Source organism: Mytilus californianus, unplaced genomic scaffold, assembly GCF_021869535.1.
Source record: "Mytilus californianus isolate M0D057914Y unplaced genomic scaffold, xbMytCali1.0.p SCAF_8, whole genome shotgun sequence".
NCBI lineage: Eukaryota > Metazoa > Mollusca > Bivalvia > Mytilida > Mytilidae > Mytilus > Mytilus californianus.
In genome coordinates, this window is record NW_026262734.1 from 6,082,121 (window position 1) to 6,105,274 (window position 23,154).

Below are 23,154 nucleotides of genomic sequence, written 5' to 3' on the forward strand. Positions count from 1 at the left end.
GAAATGTATAGAATGTTCGTTCCTAAAAAATAATATGTTATTGCAGCTGAAATTGTTTGTTTTTTTATATAAAATTTAAATAGGGTCACCAAATTGATTGTGCATGCCGTAACTTATAATTAAACTTTGATAAATGATGTCACATTTTCATACCAACTTTTTACCTGTTGCTTGTTTTTCAAGCTATACACAAAATTTAAAACTTTTTATACACAAAAATTTATTTGGTGACCATTAATGCTTTTATAATAAAACGAAAGCATAGATGTCTATGACATATAATTTTTTTTAATTAATCATTAGGGAGAGGGTTAAGAGAAGGATTTTTTGTAATGGTTCCTTGAAAATGCACCAGATTTCTCATTAATGCACCCAAATGCTCATCCAAAATCATATTTTAGATTTTCTAATGGTATGTACACTCTTCTATCATTGAGGGGGTCTCGGTGGCCAAGTGGTCTAAATAGTTCATCCACTGGTCTGCTAGTCTGTCAAAACTGAGGTTGTGCGTTCCAAAACCTGCACTTGGCACGTGCGTTTGACTCCAATTTCAATTGATTAGTAATACCATTTTTGAAGCCGAATGTAGGTGGTTCTTTCCTTGCACTCCAGCTTCCTCCACCTGTTATACCATTCAAATTGCTTTAACTTGTTATCTTGTGGATTTAACACTATCAACTAATACTCTAAGAATATAGAGTTTGTTTTCAAATATTACTCTCTAAAGAGTCTCTACTAAATCAACATTATTCTAAGGGAGTTACAATTTGTAACAGCTGGTGGGTTTTGGGGGCATCTGTGAGCTTAAAAAATTTTATGCAAATAAAAAATAATTTTATTGATTTAGTCCATTGTCCAGCATAATCCAATTTTATCATCGTTTGTCACTAACAATCCTTTTGGAGGTATAAATGTCACTGGAGCTATCTTTATTTTCTTCCTGGTCTCTTTTTCAAATAACTGGAAAAACAAAGAAAAATTGTTAACTTCAACTAATAATCTTCTAAAGTATATATTTTAACCTGTATAGAACTAACTTTGTATTCCATGGTCATACTCAAATGTACCAAAAATTACCTCCAGATCTACTGGCATTACAAATAAAGTCCAAAATAGAATTTTCCTTTATTCAAAGGGCCATAATTCTGCGAACATTTTGTCAATTGGAGAGAAATGCACACAATATCTAAAACCTATGACTGTACATTAATGAATCAAAAATTTGCTGCAATAGTTCAGAGAATACATTGAAATATTCAATGAAGACAAGAAAGCCCAAAAGATACTTAAAAACTCACATGATTATTTGGATGATAAAAAAACATGCAATGTATATGAAATTTAACAAACCTGATGATAATTATTTTCCAGCAGATCTGACAAATCTATTTCTGATGTCTGTAATGGATGTTCTATCCTATTGGCACTCTTACTTATATCTGGATTGTAATGAGTCTGCAGAGTCTTAAAAGTAAATAAATAAATTATATATAAATATACAAAAAAATAAATGATTTTGGAATCTAAACATAAATGTTATTTTGACACGAGTGGTTAAGATCCTTAATACTTCAAAATGATTAGAAGACAAAAATGGACAGTCATTTATCTTGATTTATATTAAAATTAATTGATCTTATTTTAACTGTTCCATCCAAATTCCCTTTACATGTCACAGAAGCTCTATTTAGTTATTAAAAAATATGAACAATACTGTAAATAAATTAATAAATGGTGTTTGTAAATGAAAGACATATTGGCCTTTTGGAAACAATTTAGAAACTTGTGTATGTTTAAACAGGAAGTTTAAAAAGCACGTGTAAAAGAAGAAATTAACCGGTGAGAGTCGAAATCCGTACTAACAGATATCACTATAATACGACTTTGAAAGTAAAACAGTTCCATCCTTTTGTAAAACAGTCTTTAATATATCTATCACATTAATGTTTGAAGGGTCTTAAGCTAATACAAACCATAATAGTCAGTATGAAACACCAAAACGGAACGAACAATGACCGATTACGTTTTGTAGTTTACAAATTCTAAGCTGGTTTACGGTTGTCTTTTTCACTATGTTTGTATCGTTTCAATCAAGCAGATACCAGTTTATTTCAACCAATGCATTGAAAAGAAACGAGAAATTTGTAATGAAAGGTTTAGTTTTTATATTTATCAGTATTAATTTGATATTGAATAGAAATAACTTATTAATATGGATGAGTTAAAATTATTAGTTTGAAAAATGATAAGAGCGCCCTCTACAATATAAATAACAAAGATGGCGGAACGTAAACAAACTACCTCGCCCGCGAAATTGAAATTTTTCTCTTATTTCTTGCTTATTGTACTCTATAGTCCGCACCCCGTCTGGAAGGTCCAATTTTGGAGAATAAAACCGCGGACTATACAAGCCTTTCTACGGTATTACAATTCTTTACTGACCCCAGGGCCTCGGTGACAGAGTGGTCTAATTAGCAGAACCACTGTATCACTAGCCTGTCAAAACTGAGGTCGTGAGTTCTAATCCCACATGTGGCAGGTGTGATCAACTCCAATTTTAATGACTAGGAATGCGAGTTTTCCTACTGAAGGTTGTGGTTCTCTGCAGGCACTCTGTCTTCCTCCACCAATAATAACTGATGTCACAAAATAGCCAATAGTGCTGAATGTGGCATTAAACACCAATAACTCAATTAATCTTTACTGAACCCTTCTGACTAACACAATGACACACGTGTTCAATGTCTTTCTACTGTTAGTCAAACAATCAGTGAAGGTTCAAAGTCCAAACTTTACATTGTTCCTTGGTATAGGAAGAAACATTACCTTTAATTCCCACAGTGAACTTTCTAAAGCTTTACACTTAGATGGATCTGGTTCATTCATTAGAAAGGGGTCAGCTGACAGCTCTGTAAACAATAAACGCATGTTATAAATAAACTACAGATTTCAATGTGGTAATATATAAAATTTTCAGACTACTGGCATTGTGTGGATTCATTTTTTTTTGTGGATACCAATTTCAGTGGATAGAGGATAACATGGATATTTGTTAGTCTGCATACAACCTTATAGAAAATTTGTTATTCATTGAACTTTGTGCTCCACCTGTATCCAGGAAAATTGGCATCCAAAGAAAAATAATGAATCTACAGAAATGTAGGATGATTCATACATTTAGCCAAGGGATTAGGTCAGGCATTTCTACCATCATATAACCAAAATTCTTGACAATTTGTGATGTTACATGTACACAAAATATTTTAATCATTATATGAACAGTATAATATTCAAATGTTACATTTTTCTTTTTACAATATTTTCTGTTCCCTAGAGTGCTAAACATTAAATCTACAAGACATATAACCGCTGTTCCTGATTAAAACTTGAATTCAATTTCATTATCAATATACAAAATTTTATCAAGTTGGGTCTATAAACAAATATTCTTTAACACCACTTAAAATATCAAACCTATCTCTCCTATTACAATATATCCAATTCATATTCTTACTTTGAACTTTTAAGTTTGTCTTAAGTGTTTAAAAGTTGAAAACCACACATTTGGGAACATAACAAAATTGTTTTCCTTAAATCAGTTATTTCTGGTTCTCTAGAAAATATCAACTTTCATTGCAGTACTTCATTATCCATCTGTTTGAGAATAATTTTTATATTTCAAAGGTATTGGTAGTCTTTTTAATGGACAAATTAAAATATATTTACCTGTAGATCGGTCTGTTCTGTGTATTAATACATTACAATTAGGATGACGATTAATAAGGTTGTATATAAATGGTACAGCTATTGTGAGGCCTGGTGCAGGGGCAGTCAAACATAATCTAGATAACTTTTTAGCGAATGCTGCTACTAAATAGGCTGGTAAATGACTGAAATTAATCAAATAAAATGTTTTCTGTTGTTTTATGCCAATCAATACAAATATTTTTCACCTCTCTACAAAGGAGCTTTATAAATATGATATTAGATGATCTAAGAAACTTTATAGTAACATCTACAAAATAAATTAACATTTGTTAAGATGAATCATTTTTATAAGGTTCCTCCTGCAAATGAACCTATTTGTTAACATTACTTGGATCTCCTGTTTCCATTGTGAACCTGTATATATCAAAATGTCTGAATTGTCTGTTTTTTTCCCCTTTTGATCTCAAATTTTAAAGCTAATCGTATAGATATGTCAATTTCATTAATTGATTTCATCCTGGTTTTTGGTGGGAATAGTGTTCTGATTGTAGTGTTTTGGACTAATGTTTGTCTTTTTGTAATTTTTATTTTCGCCATGGTATTGTCTGTTTTTAATAGATTTGTGTTTTTTTATTGCCCCCTCTTTTGTGACTTTTTCCAATTTTAGTAAGAATTGTACAATGCTTATCTTAAGGTCAAAATATATCTAGAATAAAATTGTTGTCATTATTCCAAATTTATAGATTCCAATGAAAATATGGGTAATACATCAATGAGACAGCAACCTTACCACAAAATGAAACCAGAAACAAACATCTAGAGGTCAACATACTGTCTTCATCACTACAAAGGTTTCTGCACCACAAGTCAAGTTCTAAATTACCTTATAAGTCTAGAACACAGAACAGGATTTTTAACAACACTGATAATTTTTATTTATAATTACCTGGAGGTAAGAAAAAGATCTGCCAAAAAGAAGAATCGAGCTCTATATTTAGCATGGAAAACACCAGGTTCAAACAAGGCATAAAGCTTGGTAAAGAATTCAGGATAATCTCTGAAATTATAAGTTTTGCAATCAGGTTATTAATAAGTGCAAATTAACACTATAAAAGATGATACACTGTTAAAAATTGTGCTATTTCCTGGCGGTCAGTTTTTATTGTTGGAGGCAGCCAGAGTGCCCGAAGAGAACAACTGACAATCCTAGTCAATGAAGATTGGAGTCGAGTGCACCTGCCCCAAGCGGGATTCGAATTCACAACCTCAGTGTTGACAGGCTAGTGATACAGAGTTAGACTACTCAGACAACTCAGCCACCGAGTGTTTAAGAAACAAATACTACATGGTCCTTCACGTCTTTTTTCCATTATTTTCCTGTATTTAAAACGTGTATATTTTTATTCTTTAAACATGGAAATATAATTTCTTCTTGCATAAATCAGAAATATGAAAGTAAGGTTTAAAGTTTTTACTGAACTTATACTATGTACTTCAAAGAGAAAATCTGTTATACTTACAAGTTAAATTTGTGTACTAAAATAAATAATCCATTTAAAGCTAGAAGACTTATTGCACCACCTGAAAAAGGAAAAGGAAATTAGAGCTTTTCCATTTGAACATACATGGTACTTAGAGAAGGCGCTATGAAAATGGGGTAACCATTTAGAGTGTCTCTTACATATTCACTGTGCAAAATAATCGTAAATAACCAGCCATAGTGGAGATTTAAAAATGCGTCCCCTGCGTCTCATGCATGTTTATATGAAAACAGCCCATATAACTAAAATAAACTTTTATTGGTCAAAATCATAGCAAAAATCTGTCTAAACTCTTATTTTTTCTATCATTTCTAGGTACAAAACATGGCATGAATTAAATGTTTACATATGACATCCTTTTCATTACAAGATAAACAAGGATTCAATACTTATGTATGTGCTTATTAAATCTTTGACAAACATTTGTATAAGAATACTAATTCAATGATTAGAAACAAGGTATATAATTTGTGAAAGGTTTTTTCTGGTGTGTTCTGCCTGTTTCCAACTCTTGTTGTCTGGACCATTTGTATAAGAATACTAATTTAATGATTAGAAACAAGGTATATAATTTGTGAAAGGTTTTTTCTGGTGTGTTTTGCCTGTACCAACTCTTGCTGTCTGGAGCATGTGTTGTCTGCTGTTGTTTGAGCAATATTTTTTTTGATAGAATCATGTGTTGTTGGTTGGAGTGATCTGTTGTTATGTCCAATATATTTGGTAAATCCTATTATCACTTTTTAAATTTTTTTCTGCAAGCAGATGCTAAGTCTGAGCGAGTCAAATTTCTTAATTACAGTACTTAACAACTGTATGTTGTACAACCCAGTTCAATATGCTAAGGGAAAACAACCATGGTAAATCAACATCCAAATCCATATGTTCTATATATATCTCGTCATATAATTAAGACTCTCATATTTTTTGGGAATCCCTGTAATCTTATATATTCTACACATGACTCCCTGATTTTTTTTTTATTTCATTTTCCACAGATTCTACTAAGCAACACCCCTTTTAGATTATTCTAACTGTCAGGAAGAGTTGTCCTTCCTAAAGAAACATCTGCCTACTTACCAACATTGTAAGACTCCGTGAGGAAATCTGATAACAACAATGGATTAGTCATATAAGGCATCACTTTGTCATGTAATATCACTAAAACACTTCTGTATAAACTTGACGTCAACTGGAATAAAGGATAAAACGTGTAGTTTGTGGACATAGATAAGATATAAACGTCTCATCTGATATAAATCATGTGCATTTAACCGTAATATAAGTTAATGGATAATTAAATGAGAATTTTATGACTGGTACAGTTTTTAATTTTGATATCTATTTTTAGCTCAGTAAAAAAAAACCAAACCTAGAAAATTGTGAAATGCAATTATGGCAACCTGCCATTGTTGGGCCTTGTCTTACAGACTGCAATCACTGTATTGTAAATAGTATAGAGGTTATACAATGAATTCTGAAGAAATAAATTACATGGAAGGAAGTGAGAAATGATAAATTTTAGAATCAATCCATCAATTTTACATTGCAAATAGTTTTACTCAGTTTTGTCTAATAACCTTAACAACAAATGTTCCAAATTAATTAAAGTTCAGACGTTTTTGTGAAATCTACATCATATTTATTATGTTGCTGTGGTCAATGGTGGTAGATTGAACTTGAAGGCTTGTTTCTGTGTGCTGTGAAATTTAATTTATGTACAATTAATTTGTTTTAAATACATATATATCAGTGTAATGACTCTTACTTTGAACTGTAGAAACAGCACCCAGGCACTAGAAAACAACTTTTTTTGTTCTTTCAAACTGCTTACTTTAAATACTGACAAATCGTCTGAAAAAGATAATGTAACCAAATCAAACAATCTGTTAAACAGTTATTTAGAGTCAAAATCCAAAACTATTTTGCAGTTGATGATACAACGTACCAAATTCAAGTGCCAGAACTTAACGATGACTGTACACAATTTTGCAATAGGATCATTAAATGAAGCATGCAAAAACAATCACTTTTGGTCTATGACATAACTATTTCTCCATTGTGATGCTAAAAAATTGTGGGAAATGTTTTGTGTATCAATGGCATAAATTGGTTTATGAAACATCTTGTTTTGTCCTGGCCTTTTATAGCTTACTTATACGGTATGGGTTTTGCTCATTGTTGAAGGCCATATGTGACCTACATGTATAGTTGCTAACATCTACTTCATTTAGACTGTTGGATTGTTTTCTCATTGGCAATCATCCCACATCTCTATTATTTTATGTAGTTTTCATTGACTGATTCGAAGATATCAACTGTACAGAAGTGCTGCTGCTTTTATATGAGATGACCATTAACACCTGTCAAATAAAAGTCTTGTTTTCCATGAGGTCTTTACCAATGAAATAATTAAGGTTGCCACCTTAGATGTTCATCTACTAAGTACTCCATATGTAGATGAAGAACATTACTTGGATAATTTATATATTTTTATTCTCTTGTTTGATAAACAACTTTCATACACACTGAAGATGTACATACCAATTGCCAAAAAAATATATAAAATTTTACAAAGCAGTAGCCTTTCTTATTCAAGTTTTGATTAACTAAAAGATGTCATTGTAAAACACAGGAGATTGTCTTAAAGATGATGTCATTGTAAAACACAGGAGATTGTCTTAAAGATGATGTCATTGTAAAACACAGGAGATTGTCTTAAAGATGATGTCATTGTAAAACAAGTGAGATTGCCACAAAGATGATGTGTTTGTAAAACAAGTGAGATTGCCACAAAGATGATGTGTTTGTAAAACAAGTGAGATTGCCACAAAGATGAAGTGTTTGTAAAACAAGTGAGATTGCCACAAAGATGATGTGTTTGTAAAACAAGTGAGATTGCCACAAAGATGATGTGTTTGTAAAACAAGTGAGATTGCCACAAAGATGATGTGTTTGTAAAACAAGTGAGATTGCCACAAAGGTGATGTGTTTGTAAAACAAGTGAGATTGCCACAAAGATGATGTGTTTGTAAAACAAGTGAGATTGCCACAAAGATGATGTGTTTGTAAAACGAGTGAGATTGCCACAAAGATGATGTGTTGGTAAAACAAGTGAGATTGCCTTATAAATGGGAGCAATTATCGGCTATAAGGAGCACATCTCAAAGGTGATGTTTGTTTGTTGTTGCTTTTTTTTTTTGCTTCTACCAAAGGCAGGATTTAAAGCTTTGAAATTTCAATTTTTTGTTTTTACTGTTCTACACAGCACATTGTTTGAATACCAAAACAATAGCACCCAGAGTCTCCCCTGAGTGCCAAGAACAACTGTTTCCTAGAACAGCATCATGTTCTGATCTCGACAACTGACTTAAACTTGACCACTGCTCCTGAAAATTGATTGATTATTTGTTGGTGATTAACACCACTTTCAGCACTCTTGGCTATATTATGGGAAGCCAGTTTTTATTGGTGGAGTACTCATACTGAAAATTAATAAGTTTACTTTAGCAAAGTGATTTTCCTTTCCAAGTTTGATAATGATTGACTATTTAACTGGTATTGTGTTCACAAAGTTTTGACTTTGACCCTTGACCAACTTTTGACTTTGAGATTAAAAAAATTCATCCTTTACCATAGTAAACTTTTTTCAGTCAAATTGGAAGCAGATTGACCAAGCCTTAAGTCTATTTTGTATTAAGAAAAGCCTGACCTAAGTGCAAAGGGATATTAAATAAGAAAGGATTACCCATACATGATTGCCAATTAGACAACTATCCACCAAAGTTTAAAAGACAAGAAAAGGGGAATATAAACTACACTATATAGTTTATGCCTGAAGATGTTTATCTAAAGTGTCTCATTTACTCACTGTCTAGACTACAACTTCTACATATGTATTACCTGGTGCTTTACATAAGCAGTTTGACAGCACTTCATTATCAATCAATGGAAATGATATCTGTTCTAACATGGCGTAGATATTATTCAAATATTCATCACTGTATTGCTGAAAGAATCATATTTTCATTATATTTTTATAGTAATTATGTTGCTTTTATTCATATTGAAAAGGATATCCTGTGCATGTATTGTCTTTTCTGGTACACTCATCCAAAATATTAACTTTATAATAAAATGCCCCGCTGGGCGCAGCTTGATACGACTGCAGAGGTCGAACCCTGAACAGTTGGGGCAAGTAAGGTCACAACATTCAAGCTTGATACAGCACTGAATTTGGATTGTGATTAAATATTTGACACAGCATAGGTTTCTGACACAGAATGAATGTGGTCTAAGAACTTAAAATTTTTTAATTTACCTATTCAAACCATATCATTATTATTTGCTTTTATATATAAATCAGAAATAACCAATTTAAAATGGAAAATTTTAAAGAAAAAAAAAATCCGTCCCCCAAATTTTTTGAACCCCCTTATGATTCATCACCCCCAAACTCAATCCCAGCCTTCCCTTTGTGGTATGGTACCTTGCAGTACAATTTCAGAGAGATCCATACACTTGAACACAAGTTATTGTCTGGAAACTAGAAAAATGCTTATTTTTGGCCCCTTATTCCTAAATGTTTTGGGCAATTACCCCCAAACTCAATTCCAGCTTTCCCTTTGTGATATGGAACCTTGTAGTACAATTTCAGAAAGATCCATACACTTACACACAAGTTGTTATCATGAAACTAGAAAAATGCTTGTTTTTTGCCCCTTTTTTGGCCCCTAATTCCTAATATTTTGAGGCAATTACCCCCAAAATCAATCCCAACATTCCCTTTGTGATATTGAACCTTGTGGTACAATGTCAGAGAGATCCATACACTAACACACAAGTTATGTCTGGAAGTTACAAAAATGCTTATTTTTGGCCCCCTTTTCCTTAACTGATATCCATTCACTTAAACTAAAGTTAGAGTGCGAAAACCAATGTGTCTTTTTGGACGATGGAGACGACGCCAATGTCATACCAATATATGAAATTTTGCAGTCGTATCAAAATAAGCAAATGCAGTATAATTGCCAATTTGACAATTGAAATGTTTTTATCACATAACTGCTCCAAAATAGTTACGTGGGATCCTACACTTATTTCATCCGTTTAAAGTTTAACTTTACATTGAGTTCTCTGATAGGTTATAAACATTTTTTTTGGTGAAATAAGTTGCACATTCTCTTTTAACATTAACAGTACCAATTCTTCTGTTCCAGAAGCACATTTGGGTAAATAATGTTTTAGTGATGCTTGAGGCCTTAATATTTGAAAATCCAATTCCTAATAAAAACTTCAAGAGCTGATAAAACCAAAAAGGACCTACCTACATCGAGAGAACAATACACCTTGTCGCTATTTATTCCATTCTGGATAAGTTCTGAAATTGCACAACTCTTTCAAACCAATTGAAGCTATCTGGGGCCCTGTTTAAACAATGTACTGTGCATAAAAAAATTCAAAGAGTTATGTTTAAACTATTGTAAGCACTTCAAACAAAGCATTTTTCTTACTTTAATTTGTGTTTAAAAAATTAGTTCATAAACTATACAAATTTCAAAATGATCACTTTCTACACGTTTTTCTCCCTCAGCTCATTACTGATGATCTTTGATTTGCGACAATTGACCCAAACGGGAAGTTGTCTAAATGACTGTTTTTTTTCCGGAATGGACTAAACAGCGATAAGGTGTATGTCCAGGGGCGGATCTAGGATTTTAGGTTAGGGGGGGGGGGGGGGGGGGGGGGGGGGGGGGGGGGGGCGCAAACTTAAATTTTTTTTAGGTAAAATTATCGAAATATTTTTTGTTAAGCTGAGGACAAACCATGCTTTGCAAATTTTAGGGGGGCGCACACCCGCCACTCCCCCGCCTGAATCCGCCCCTGATGTCTTCCCTTGTTTCATACCCACCATTAAGGGAAATCTTGTTTACCTGTTGTTTCTTTTCTTTAATGTCTTTGATGAGGAACTTGAGAACATGAAACCTAACATCATCATAATCTAAATACTCCTGGAATCTTGATATTAAATCTTTGTGATTATAATCTTCAGATATCAATCCTCTCATTATTTCCTATGAAAGAAATAAAAATAAATCTGGAGAAAATACAGAAAATGTAGTTATAAACGTTAAAACCGAAAAATAGCTAGTATAGGTTTTCATAATATCTAAAGACATCAACAAATAAAGTGATTAAAATTTTACAACTTTTCTGACACTTTCTGATATCTAGGAACAGACCTAATTAATCACCTCCACTATTATTAAATGAGTAATGATTATACCATATAATCAATTTTTATCAGTATTCCATGCTTGGAATGCTTATTCAATAGAGGTTAAAAACACTTTTAGTAGAACCTATATATATATTAAGTTCACCTGAGGTTTTTGGTGGGGTTTATAATGCCCAATCTTAGTGTTTATGTGTAGTGTTTGTGCAGCACTGATGGTTTTCTCTAAACTTTTCTTTTGGTCAGGGGTCACCACACCAGGAGAAGTGAGCGACTATGTAACCCTAGGACTCCCCACTTCGCTCTAGAGTAGCTCCAGGGAGAAGTTTATGTCGCCCTCGATTTTCAGTAAAATTCCCAAATGTTGCCTCTTGATTTTTGAAAAATACTTGATCCAAACGTAAACGACCCGATAGTCGACAAAATACATAACATGTTATCCCCGAATTCAGAATTGAATTGTCCGCGGAATTATACTCCAACGTTAGAATTGCAAGACAGGATGTACTATAAGCAAGAAACAAGAAAAAAACTCAATTTTGCAATGTTTGTTTATTGTCTGCCTTCTTTGTTATTGAAATTGTAGAGGGTGCCCTTTTTTCTTTTCAAAACTCTTATCATTTAACTAATCCATATTGATATGCAATTTTAATTTTAATATCTGATATTTTATGATAGATATCAAAACTTGATGCTTCATTAAAAATTTCATTTCTTTTCAAATGTTGCATAATGTAAACTGGAATCCGCTTGTATTTTAACTACGTACAAAGTTTAGTAGTCAGCTCAGAACCAGAACAAAGATGTATAAACTACAAAACATAGTCGGTTTTTTGTTCAGGATTTGGTGTTACAGACTGCTGCATGTGCTTTGTTTTAATAGCTAAAGGTCCTTTAAACAATATTTTGATGAATACTATAACATTAATTTGCTTAAGGACGGCACTGTTTTACTTCCAAAGTCGTATATTTTTGTAAACTATTTAGTACAAATTTTCTGCTGCGTCTCGCTCTGCATTTGTTTTCGATTTACACATACTTATTCAATTTCCAGTTATGACAAATATAACTTTTCTGATGTTACTTTTTGTGATTTTGTCATATTTTAACACTCATTAAGTGTTCTTGAATCATATATATGCATTTCCAACAGCAACTTGATGCTGGAAAACGGCCTTCTCCATGAAAATACCACAAACAATCGCACACGATTTGAAATTAACATTTTCAAAAAGTGACAACAAGTGTTTTTCTTTCTGAATTCCTCTTAAAAATAATTTAAAGAACAAACATGCTTATCAATCAATTATTTTTTTTTTTTGGAAAACCTCTGATTTATGCTATAAAATAGCTTGTTCAACAATGATCAAAATATGTAATATTGTGCCTTATCCTATTATATTCAATAATTGACAATAAATAATCTTACATATAGTTAGCTATAGTACTAAATCATCATACAATTTACCTGGAATCTCTGTTGAAAAATAAGACTGTACTAAATCATCATACAATTTACCTGAAATATCTGTATAGAAAAATAAGACTGTTCTTAATCGTCATACAATTTACCTGAAATCTCTGTATAGAAAAATAAGACTGTTCTTAATCGTCATACAATTACCTGAAATCTCTGTATAGGAAAATGCGACAACTTGATCAACTGTGCTTAATTGTCATAGAATTTACCTGAAATCTCTGTATAGGAAAATGTGACTGTTTTGCTGTAATTGCTGTGATAGGGTTATGACCTTCTGCTGTAACCAACTTCATCAATGTACTTAATGATAACTCCTAAAAAATATATGAAACATCCATCAGTACACAAATATATCAATTAATCAGAAAGTACATTTTATAAACACATAACATTCATAAAATGTTAAATGATCGTTTTATCATTTAGAAAAGTGCCCTTTAACCTCTAATATCATTTCTGGAGTATTCATTTGCCTATTCTTTGATTTTAAGATAATATTCCTGTTATTAGGGTAATATTTCTGTTATTAGGATAACATTCCTGTTATTAGGATAATATTCCTGTTATTAGGATAATATTCCTGTTATAAGGATAATATTCCTGTTATTAGGATGATATTCCTGTTATTAGGATAATATTGTTATTAGGATGATATTCCTGTTATTATGATAATATTCCTGTTATAAGGATGATATTCCTGTTATTAGGATAATATTCCTGTTTTTAGGATAATATTCCTGTTATTAGGATGATATTCCTGTTATTAGGATAATATTCCTGTTATTAGGATAGTTGATTGTATTAATTGTAACATTGAGAGTAGTTTTCTTCGAGCACATATGTACTAAAATTCAAGGTTTATCTCTTTACTATATTGGAAATTTAGTTCCCAGTCAGTGAATCACAAGGAACAGCCTGTTTGTTGATATCTCAGTGTCTTTTATAAAAAAATAAGTTGTGGTATGATTACCAATGAGACAACTCTCCATCAAAGACCAAATAACGCAGAAGTTAACAAGTATAGATCACTGTACAGCCTACAACAATAAGCAAAATCTATAATGGATAGTAAACTATTAAATTTTGTCTATTTGTTTTGTCAGGTGCTGTCTCATTGATGTAAACTTAACTGTTGTATGAAGTTATATAGGAAATAATTCTTTGGTAATTTTTAGATAATATATTTTTGATAACTATAATGAATTTTTATTAATAAAGATATAATTAGTATTGCTATGATCATTACAGGTGAGATTCAGAGGTTTTCCACATTAAACTTTTTCCTGTGCACTGGGAACCAACCAGAAGTTTTCCCCACTTTGCACAAATTTTCACAGCAGATAAATTGAAATGACAAATCAAACTGAGGTGTAGTGTATATTATAATCACTGTGCCTGGGGAATCATTATTATTCGTGGGATACCAATTTTAGTGGGATTTGTTGGTAAAGGTGAACAACAATTTGAATGTTCAATGAAGTATATTTTTTCTATATATATCATTTGCAAACTTGGCAAAAACCACAAAATCAAATATCCATGAAAACAAATGAATCCACCATTTGTCCACACAAATGAAGCCACCATTTGTCCACAGTATGTTAGAAAGAGCAGATACATACATAAAATATTTCTATATAAAAATAAGGCGATTTGGTATGATTGCCAATGAGACAACTATCTACCAGAGATTTGGTATGATTGCCAATGAGACAACTATCCACCAGAGATTTGGTATGATTGCCAATGAGACAACTATCCACCAGAGATTTGGTATGATTGCCAATGAGACAACTATCCATCAGAGATTTGGTATGATTGCCAATGAGACAACTATCCACCAGAGATTTGGTATGATTGCCAATGAGACAACTATCCATCAAAGTTCAAATGAAGTGGATGTATTAGACTGTTACATGGTAAATACAATATAGAACTGACCATTCCAGAAGTATCGTTCCACTTACTTTAACTGTAGCATGTTTACACAGTAATAATTCTGTAAGTCTTTCATAAACATCACTATATCGCTGGTTTAACCAGATCTTATATTTCCCTTCCTTAGACTCTGGAATAACAACAAGCATTAATGAATTAATACAGAATGAGATAATGTAAAATGCTTCTAAAAACTGATAACCTATCATGTGACAGAACTACCAAGGTGATATATACATCTGACATAATAAACTGTCGTGATGAATCGCACAGATCCACAACACTACACGAGGAGCTGTCGGCAACATCACATTATTAATGTAGGTGAAATATTTAGTCCTTAGTAGGAAGCTTCATACTAAAAACTTTTCTTTCACCAGATGTGTTTTCCTTATGATTATTTTAATGTTGATTCCCCTCACAAAAATCGTTGGTCTTGTTAGAGGATTGATACATAAGTAATATGATTATTGGTATATATATATATATATATATTAATGAGTAAGTAACAAAGTCATATACAGCAAGGTTTACAAACAGACATAATCTTCAACTGATTATTATAGTTTGTTCTTATGTTGTACTGTTACACCACTGTCCCAGGTTAGGGGGTGGGTTTGTCGCCAGCAAACAAGTTTAACCCCGCCACATTCTGTATGTGCCTGTCCCAAGTTCGGAGCCTGTAATTCAGTAGTTGTGGTTTGTTGCAGTATATCATATTTGTTTTTTGCTCATTGATTTGTACATAAATCAGGCTGTTAGTTTTCTTGTTTGAATTGTTTTACATTTGTCATTTTGTGACCTTTTGTAGTTTACTGTCATGACTATGCAGCATGGGTTTTGCTCGTTGTTGAAGGTTCTTCAGTGACCTACAGTTGTCACTTCTACTTTCTTTGAAATAGACTGTCAAATATGTACAGGTAGAAGCATTAAACCTTATATGAAATAAATACTTGAATTAAAACAGGAATCAATAAACAATCATCAGAACTATGACATTTTGGATGTTAATCATCCAAAGACATTTGGACCATTAGTTGTCATACCATCATCAACTTCAGGTGACGTGTAGAGTTCTCCATTTCCAATAAACTGTATAAAGATCCTATGAAATGCTTTAACACAAGCTGTTAGAACACTTTTATCTTCTGTCTGAAATTACCAAAAACAGAACATGTATATATTCTTTTTTCATTTGCTTATCCTAATATTTACCCTTCTGGAGCATCTGAGATCACCCATAGCAGATTTTGGTTGGGTTCATGTTGCTCAGTCTGTATTTCAGTCAGTTTTCTATGTTGTGTTTGTGACTGGTTTGTCTTCTCTTATCCTCTAATTTCCCCCCCTAAACATGCTTAAAACAAGCATTCTGAGAGTATTGCATGGTAATACATAGTCCCCTACCAGGTAAAAATTCATTATACTGGAACAAAATGCTAACTTGTTATATAACTTGCCATGGTGTAAACAAAAAGTAAATATCATGTCCATATCTTCAAGCATGACTAAAAACAGTGTGGAAAACTGATTATATGAGTGAATTTTTCAAGTCCAAGGACCATAACTCTGCACAAAATTATTAGACCGAAACAAAAATTTGAACTTGATCTGTAACTTGTCATGATAAAGCTATATACCAATTATCAATCAATATCGTATAAGCATGATGAAAAAAACATTAGATATGATTAAAAGTTCTCTAAAATTAGATATGATGTAATACAGTGTATATCTAATTTCAAATTATAATCAAATATAATTAATAGTTCCAAACAGGGCTTCCAAAATTTCCTGACGACAGCTGGACATTTTTCAAAGAAATATTTTTGACGGTCAATGATCAGCTGGATACTTAAATGTAACTGAGAGGATGCATAAATTGATATATGTGTCTAAATAATTAGTAGTGTTATATGTAATAAAATTATTTATAACTGTTTTGTTTTCTTCATTCTAAAAATAAATAAAATATTATCCTCGGTATTGTGTCATTTTTCTGTGTATCGTAATACAGTAACCATCATTGCATCAATCAGCTTCAGTACCTGACTGTTCTCATGTTTTTGTTTCTGTTTATATAATCTATCTTCTCTCTGTGAGTACTTAACACTTTGTAAATTAAGGCCATCTTATTTGAAACTGTTGATGTTGGCTTTAATTGCAGTACAACTTGATCATCAATACACGTGATACTTTTATTTTTGTGTATTGATTACCTGACCACGTGACTTTTACAACTGATGCGGTATTTATAGATAACATTGAGGAGGCCCAATGAAGGATATTGTTTTAAACCGTGTAAAATCTACTGAACAGTGATAACATTTTTCTTTGTACAATTTCCCAACCAGATTTAGAAAATAAGGAATAAATAAAAACATACTCAGTTGATAAATAATTTAATGAATAACAACATGATATTTTATGTAAGCATATAACAACAATAAAATATCAGAAGAGCACAATGTTGACAAACACAAGCAATAAATATTACAATGAGCACATTGAAAAGAAGCACAGATCACAGCACAAGATTAGAGTTCATTTAGTCTAATTTAAGATTTTACATTCATGAGCTTGCTAAATGCATTGTTCTGATAAACACAGCGGTTACGAACGAATTGCCATTTGCGGATAGCAGGAACAGGGTCAAAGTCTTTAACATCTACACCTACTAAGCTTATCCTCATAAGTTGATCTAAAGCGTCAATACCTAGACTACACCTTAGTTTTGTCTTGATAATGTTCTGCCTTGAAAAACCCCTTTCACATTTAACACTAGAAACCGGCAAAACACGTGAAATATCCATTAGCGAAATTGTATTTGGGAACTGGTCTTTTCTTGAAATAATTGCAGTCAACAGATCGGCAAACGAAAGTCCCTTGTAGTTGTTGAAGATCAAATACTTAAGTATGCCCCATTCTATTTGTAGTTCTTCTTGGTTGACTATACTATAATGGTCTCCGAGACACTCTAACTGTTGTTCACCGTAGCGAGGAAGGTCGTCAACACTACAAGGAAAGTTCGACGGTTCAAATACAGAGAATGCTTTGAAAATTTTGTTGTCTGGAAATCGGTCACGAATGTTATCATGTATCAATTGGGCACATTGCACGGCTCTTGTCTTTAGATGAATGTCACGGTTGTTACGTTTAAAGGTGATAGTGTTGAAGCTGTCAGATTGGTCTGTTGATTTTAGAAATTCGGCACATAATGGTCCAAATGAAGGAATCTCGGTTAAGTACTCGGCCTCTATTGCCATAAGAAAAGAGTCAACTAATTGTTTCACAGTGGCATAAGACAAGTCACGTTTTTGAAGTATTTAACACGATGTACAGTGTTAAATAAAATAATATATATCATACTTATTCATTTATAAATATCCTTATTTGAAGAATAACTTTTAAATATCAGGATACTTTTTTAAACTGAATGCTCATTTAAAATAATATCTATAAAGCGTAATTAAATAGGATGTTGTTCCATACACGCTTACATGTTTGACCTCGTTTACCTGATTACCTTTATGTGCATTGTTATGCATCATTAATTCTATTGATAAAGACAAGCTAAGGACACCTCATCAAAGGTAACAAACCTGTAATCAGTGAATGATTTATGGCTTCAATATAACTTATTGAAGGGATAATTGTTTGACAGCTTGTTGTTATTTAAATAAAAGAAAATGTGTTTTTTCTACTCTTTATTGATGTACACAAGCTAAAGACCAAGCCGTACATTTATGTACCCAGAGGATTAGACTAACTGAGACACTTCAAAGTATCTGAAATATGCTGCTTCTGTTTTATTAAACCCAATTATGACCGAAATATCTTTGTGAAATAGATTGCCACAATTATAAACTAAAATGCCCAAACGGACATGCCCAAAGCCCCAAACGGACATTTTTATCGATCGATAGTTGGTAAAAATTGAAATGACCGTTTCATGAAAATGCCTTGAATAACAAAATGTGGCACACCAATTCTATTTGACCGTTTGAGGCTGAGAGCAACCGGTCTTTTTATGAAAGTTTCGGTCAAGTCCGGAATATATGACCGTTTTGGAAGCCCTGGTTCCAAATATTTTTTCTTTCATTTGTCACAAACTAATATAGATTTGTAACTTATCTATAAAATGTCAACAACTTTTATCTACACAATGTAATGTATTGAAATATATACATAATAAAAATAGATTATTATCTAATTAAAGGATTTCTCTTCATAATTTTTTTTATATATATAGCATTCAGAAAATTAGTTTATACTAAATAACTAACAAACCTGCCAAAAAATTCTTCAAATAATTGAACAAAGAATGTCTTTTAAAAAATTAGTTATCTCCCTTTGTACAGAAATATGGTTTAACATAGTACTCTAACATTAGATATGGTCCAGAGTTATGGTCCATAACTCTGGATTAAATCATCAGACCGGAACAAAATTTGAACTTGATCTATAACTTGTCATGATAAAACTATATACCAAATATCAAATCAATATCTTCAAGAACAAAGAAAAAAAGTGTGGAAAGCTGATTTGCCGGACTGACAGAAGGACAGACGGACGGAGTGCAAACCTAAAGTCCCCTCCAACTTCGTTGGTAGGGGACTAATTAAAAAGTTTTTTAATTCAAATATTTTAGCAGTATAAGTGCATTATCATGGACCACCTCAAATTATACAATTTTTAAGATGGTAAAATAATCAAGCTATATACTAATAGAAATTACAAAAGAATCACACTTAGTATGTGATGTGTTTGAGGTTTTGATTTGGCCATTTGATAAGGTACTTTCCGTTTTGAATTCTCCTTGGAGTTTGGTATTTTTGTTGTTTTACTTTTTAACACTATCTTATTCCATAAAAAGATCAAAGGAAAAAAAAGAAGATTCACGTTATAATAATGATATTGATAAATTATGATTTGATAGCTTGTGAATGAATGAATCTTTATTGTGTTAGCTTGTATGCAACTTCCATGTGTAACTTTAGACATATCAATTAAAAACATGTCAAATACGAATAAATATTGGCATATAAGGTTATTTAGTTGGTCTACTAAGCAAATGTTAAAAAGACATTGATTTGATATAAAGCAGTAATTTAGATTTTAATAAAATATGATGATACATAGAAGTTGTATCTGCAAGATTATAGCGGTAACTCTTCTTAATGACAAAAACTTAATGCAAATGGAATTTACAGTATTCGTTCTAAATCAACTATCATGTATATATCTCTTGTATGTTCAACTTTCTCAAAAAGGCTGCAAAAGTTGCAGCTGATATTTAATAAATGGGGAATGTGTCCATGGGACACAGATGATGCCCCCACTTGCATATCATATAAAGTTTTAAAGGGACATAACTGAAGAACGGTATAAGTGACGCTACCCAAATTTGTACTTGATCTGAGTTTTGTGGTAATAAGTATTGTATATAAGTTTCATAACATTTGGATTAGGCAAAAATGAAGTAAGAGAACGGAAACAAAAAATTCAGCAACTTTTCCATTTGTAAAAGGAAATAACTCTAGAACAGTTAAAGTGACGCCAAACTTGATCTGTATTTAGTGGTACTAAGCATTGTGTATAAGTTTCATAACATTTGGTTGAGGCAAACTAAAGTTAGAGAATGGAAACCAACTTCGTGACGTACAGACGGACAAGGGGAACACTTAATGCCCCCTCCTCTACGGCGGGGGCATAACAATCAAATTTAGGTCTTGGTACATGAAGAAGCCCTGATGTTGTCGACCTGAGCGAATTATTATAAAGATCAGTACGAGCAGTAAATTTATTTATCACCCCCAGTTTTTGGTGGGGTTTGTGTTGCTCAGTCTTTAGTTTTCTATGTTGTGTCATCTGTACTATTATTTGTCTATTTGTCTTTTTATTTTTGGCCATGGCGTTGTCAGTTTGTTTTCGATCTGTGAGTTTGACTGCCCCTCTGGTATCTTTCGTCCCTCTTTTATTAGACAGATAATCAGATGCTAGACCATGTGTATAACAATAATATTTATAAATAGGAAGATGTGGTATGAGTGCCAATGAGACAACTCTCCATCCAAGTCACAATGTATAAAAAGTTAACAATTATATAGGTCAATGTACGGCCTTCAACATGGAGCCTTGGCTCACATCAAACACAAGCTATAAAGGGCCCCAAAATGACTTAAGTGTAAAACAATTCAAATAGGAAAACCAACGGTCTAATCTATATAAAATACGAGAAACGAGAAACACTTATGAACCACACAAACACTTAGGCCAGGTGCAAACAAATGCAGTGGGTTTAAACCCATGATTTTAATTAACTGACAAGAAAATCAATATTTATACCAACAAAAACAATATTCAAAAGTCCAATTACAGTGTTGAATTGGAAACCTTTTAGAATAAGTTTATTTAAAGGTTTGATAAGTTTACCCAGATTGCATCTAAAATTTCAGGCTCAGCTTTAGTTTATTTTCCAGTTTCAAAGATGACCTTAATTGCTCAAATATGTGTCAACAATAAAAAATATACAAAAGATATATAACTCTATCAGAATTATGTCCACAATATTCTTAAACTAGGAACTTGCATACAAGAAACAAAAATTGTGATTGTGTTGTAGACCTGGAAATATAAAGGTAGTCTAACTTGTTGAGTTAGGGAAGATCTTCTATGGCTCAATTGGTTAGACGTTTTAGAGTGCTGCCTTTAGATCTAAAGCATGTAGAGATTGAGGGTTTGAATCCCGCTGTACCATCCATGGATTTTCACAAAACTGGCGCTGCAAGCATCTACTGCTGATACACACCAGTGTATGTAAGTGCCTGGCAGTTTGATATGGTCATAAGGTTTGAGCAGTTCATTGGATGACCGTGACATGTCTGGGTGACATGCAAGGAAATGGCTAGAGGGTTTCCAGGTGAAAGACTCAGGGGTTGTACATTAGTGGACCTGTGAGCTGCTCGGATGGATGGATTTTCACAAGTCCTGTCAGAAGTTAAAATGTGATTGAATTGGGTAAAAATTCTATATAACGTCACAGTACCCAAATTGCATCTATTCAACAGAAATAGCTGTGGAAATCTTACAAGTTTTCTTTGAGACTAATCAATTTGTATTTTTATGATTCACATGTCTTTCAACATAGCTGAATATATTTAAATATACACAAAACGTTAACAGTTAATATCAACAGATGAAGCATTCACTTGAAAAAGTAAATCTACGGAAACGTCAACATGCGAAGTTCTAAAAAAGTCATCTGTTAAAAATTAGAAAATTAAATATGTTCATGATGTTACAAGCATCCATTTCTTAATAAATGATTAGTAAGCATGGACTTATTTCAAATTGTTCTAATTATTTGAAGAAATAGAAAAAAACATCTGTTATTCAATTTTGAAAGGTGTGAATTTAAGAATGGATGCAATTTGGGTACTCATTACGGAATCCTGGATCATTCGGAGGTCGGTTCAAACCCATTTTTCTATGATTCAATATGGATTCAAAATTAAATTGGTGTTACTATATAGTTAATAAGGATACATCTTCAAAATAAACACAAAATGGAAACTTTTGTCAGGATCATAAAAAAACATAGGCGAAAAAACTGTCAAAATAGGTGCAATTGGGGTACCTTCACATTATCCCTAAATAATAAAGTCCTGTTTTCAACAATTCTCCTTGGTTGTAACAGACTGTAAAAACTTTATTTCTGGGTTTTGACTATGCACTGTATTTTGGACAAGATACCTTACTTTCAGTATTGTTATTTTTTTTAATTTTAGCTACAATATTGTAATGACAGTGCAACCTTGCAAATAACTCCTGTTAAAAGCAAATATGAGACCCCTTGCACGATAAGCTAGTGTAATACCTATAAGCTAAAGCAGGAACCTCTTCAAAATGGGTAAACGGAAAGTGGTTATAAATTAAGGAAAGCACTTCTTAAAATTATAAAAATTAAAACTAGATTCTCTAGAAAAAAAGCTCTTCTATATGTCCTGCACATCAAATCTCATTACCTGAGCAAAGTTAATTATATCTAGAATATTGTTTGCAAATTTTGGGCTGTCGCAACATGATTTTGCTTTTTCTTTTATGCTTTTCAACAGAACCACATTTTTCACGTGTGTTTTATCGGCCATAGTTGTTTTCCTGCCTTAAAACGCATGCGGAAGTATTCGGGTTTTTTCTTTGGCTACTACAGAAATAAATCATGTGATAAGGAAAATGACGTCACACGCATGCGCTCC

The 23,154-nt window shown here is 32.3% G+C and overlaps 1 protein-coding gene across 1 annotated transcript; it reads right to left on the bottom strand.

Annotated features, from left to right (window-relative positions):
* Positions 1-812: 812 nt before the first annotated feature.
* On the bottom strand, positions 813-23,091 carry LOC127712655 (nucleolar complex protein 4 homolog). Its single transcript, XM_052219225.1, has 14 exons — positions 22,924-23,091; positions 15,946-16,051; positions 14,929-15,029; positions 13,171-13,275; positions 11,180-11,320; positions 9,150-9,255; positions 7,015-7,100; positions 6,327-6,438; positions 5,229-5,289; positions 4,655-4,765; positions 3,727-3,890; positions 2,827-2,909; positions 1,351-1,464; positions 813-960 (listed from the first exon to the last, which is right to left on the bottom strand). The coding sequence occupies exons 1-14, from the start codon at positions 23,044-23,046 to the stop codon at positions 844-846; spliced, it is 1,530 nt and encodes a 509-aa protein (XP_052075185.1). The 5' UTR covers positions 23,047-23,091; the 3' UTR covers positions 813-843.
* Positions 23,092-23,154: the final 63 nt, after the last annotated feature.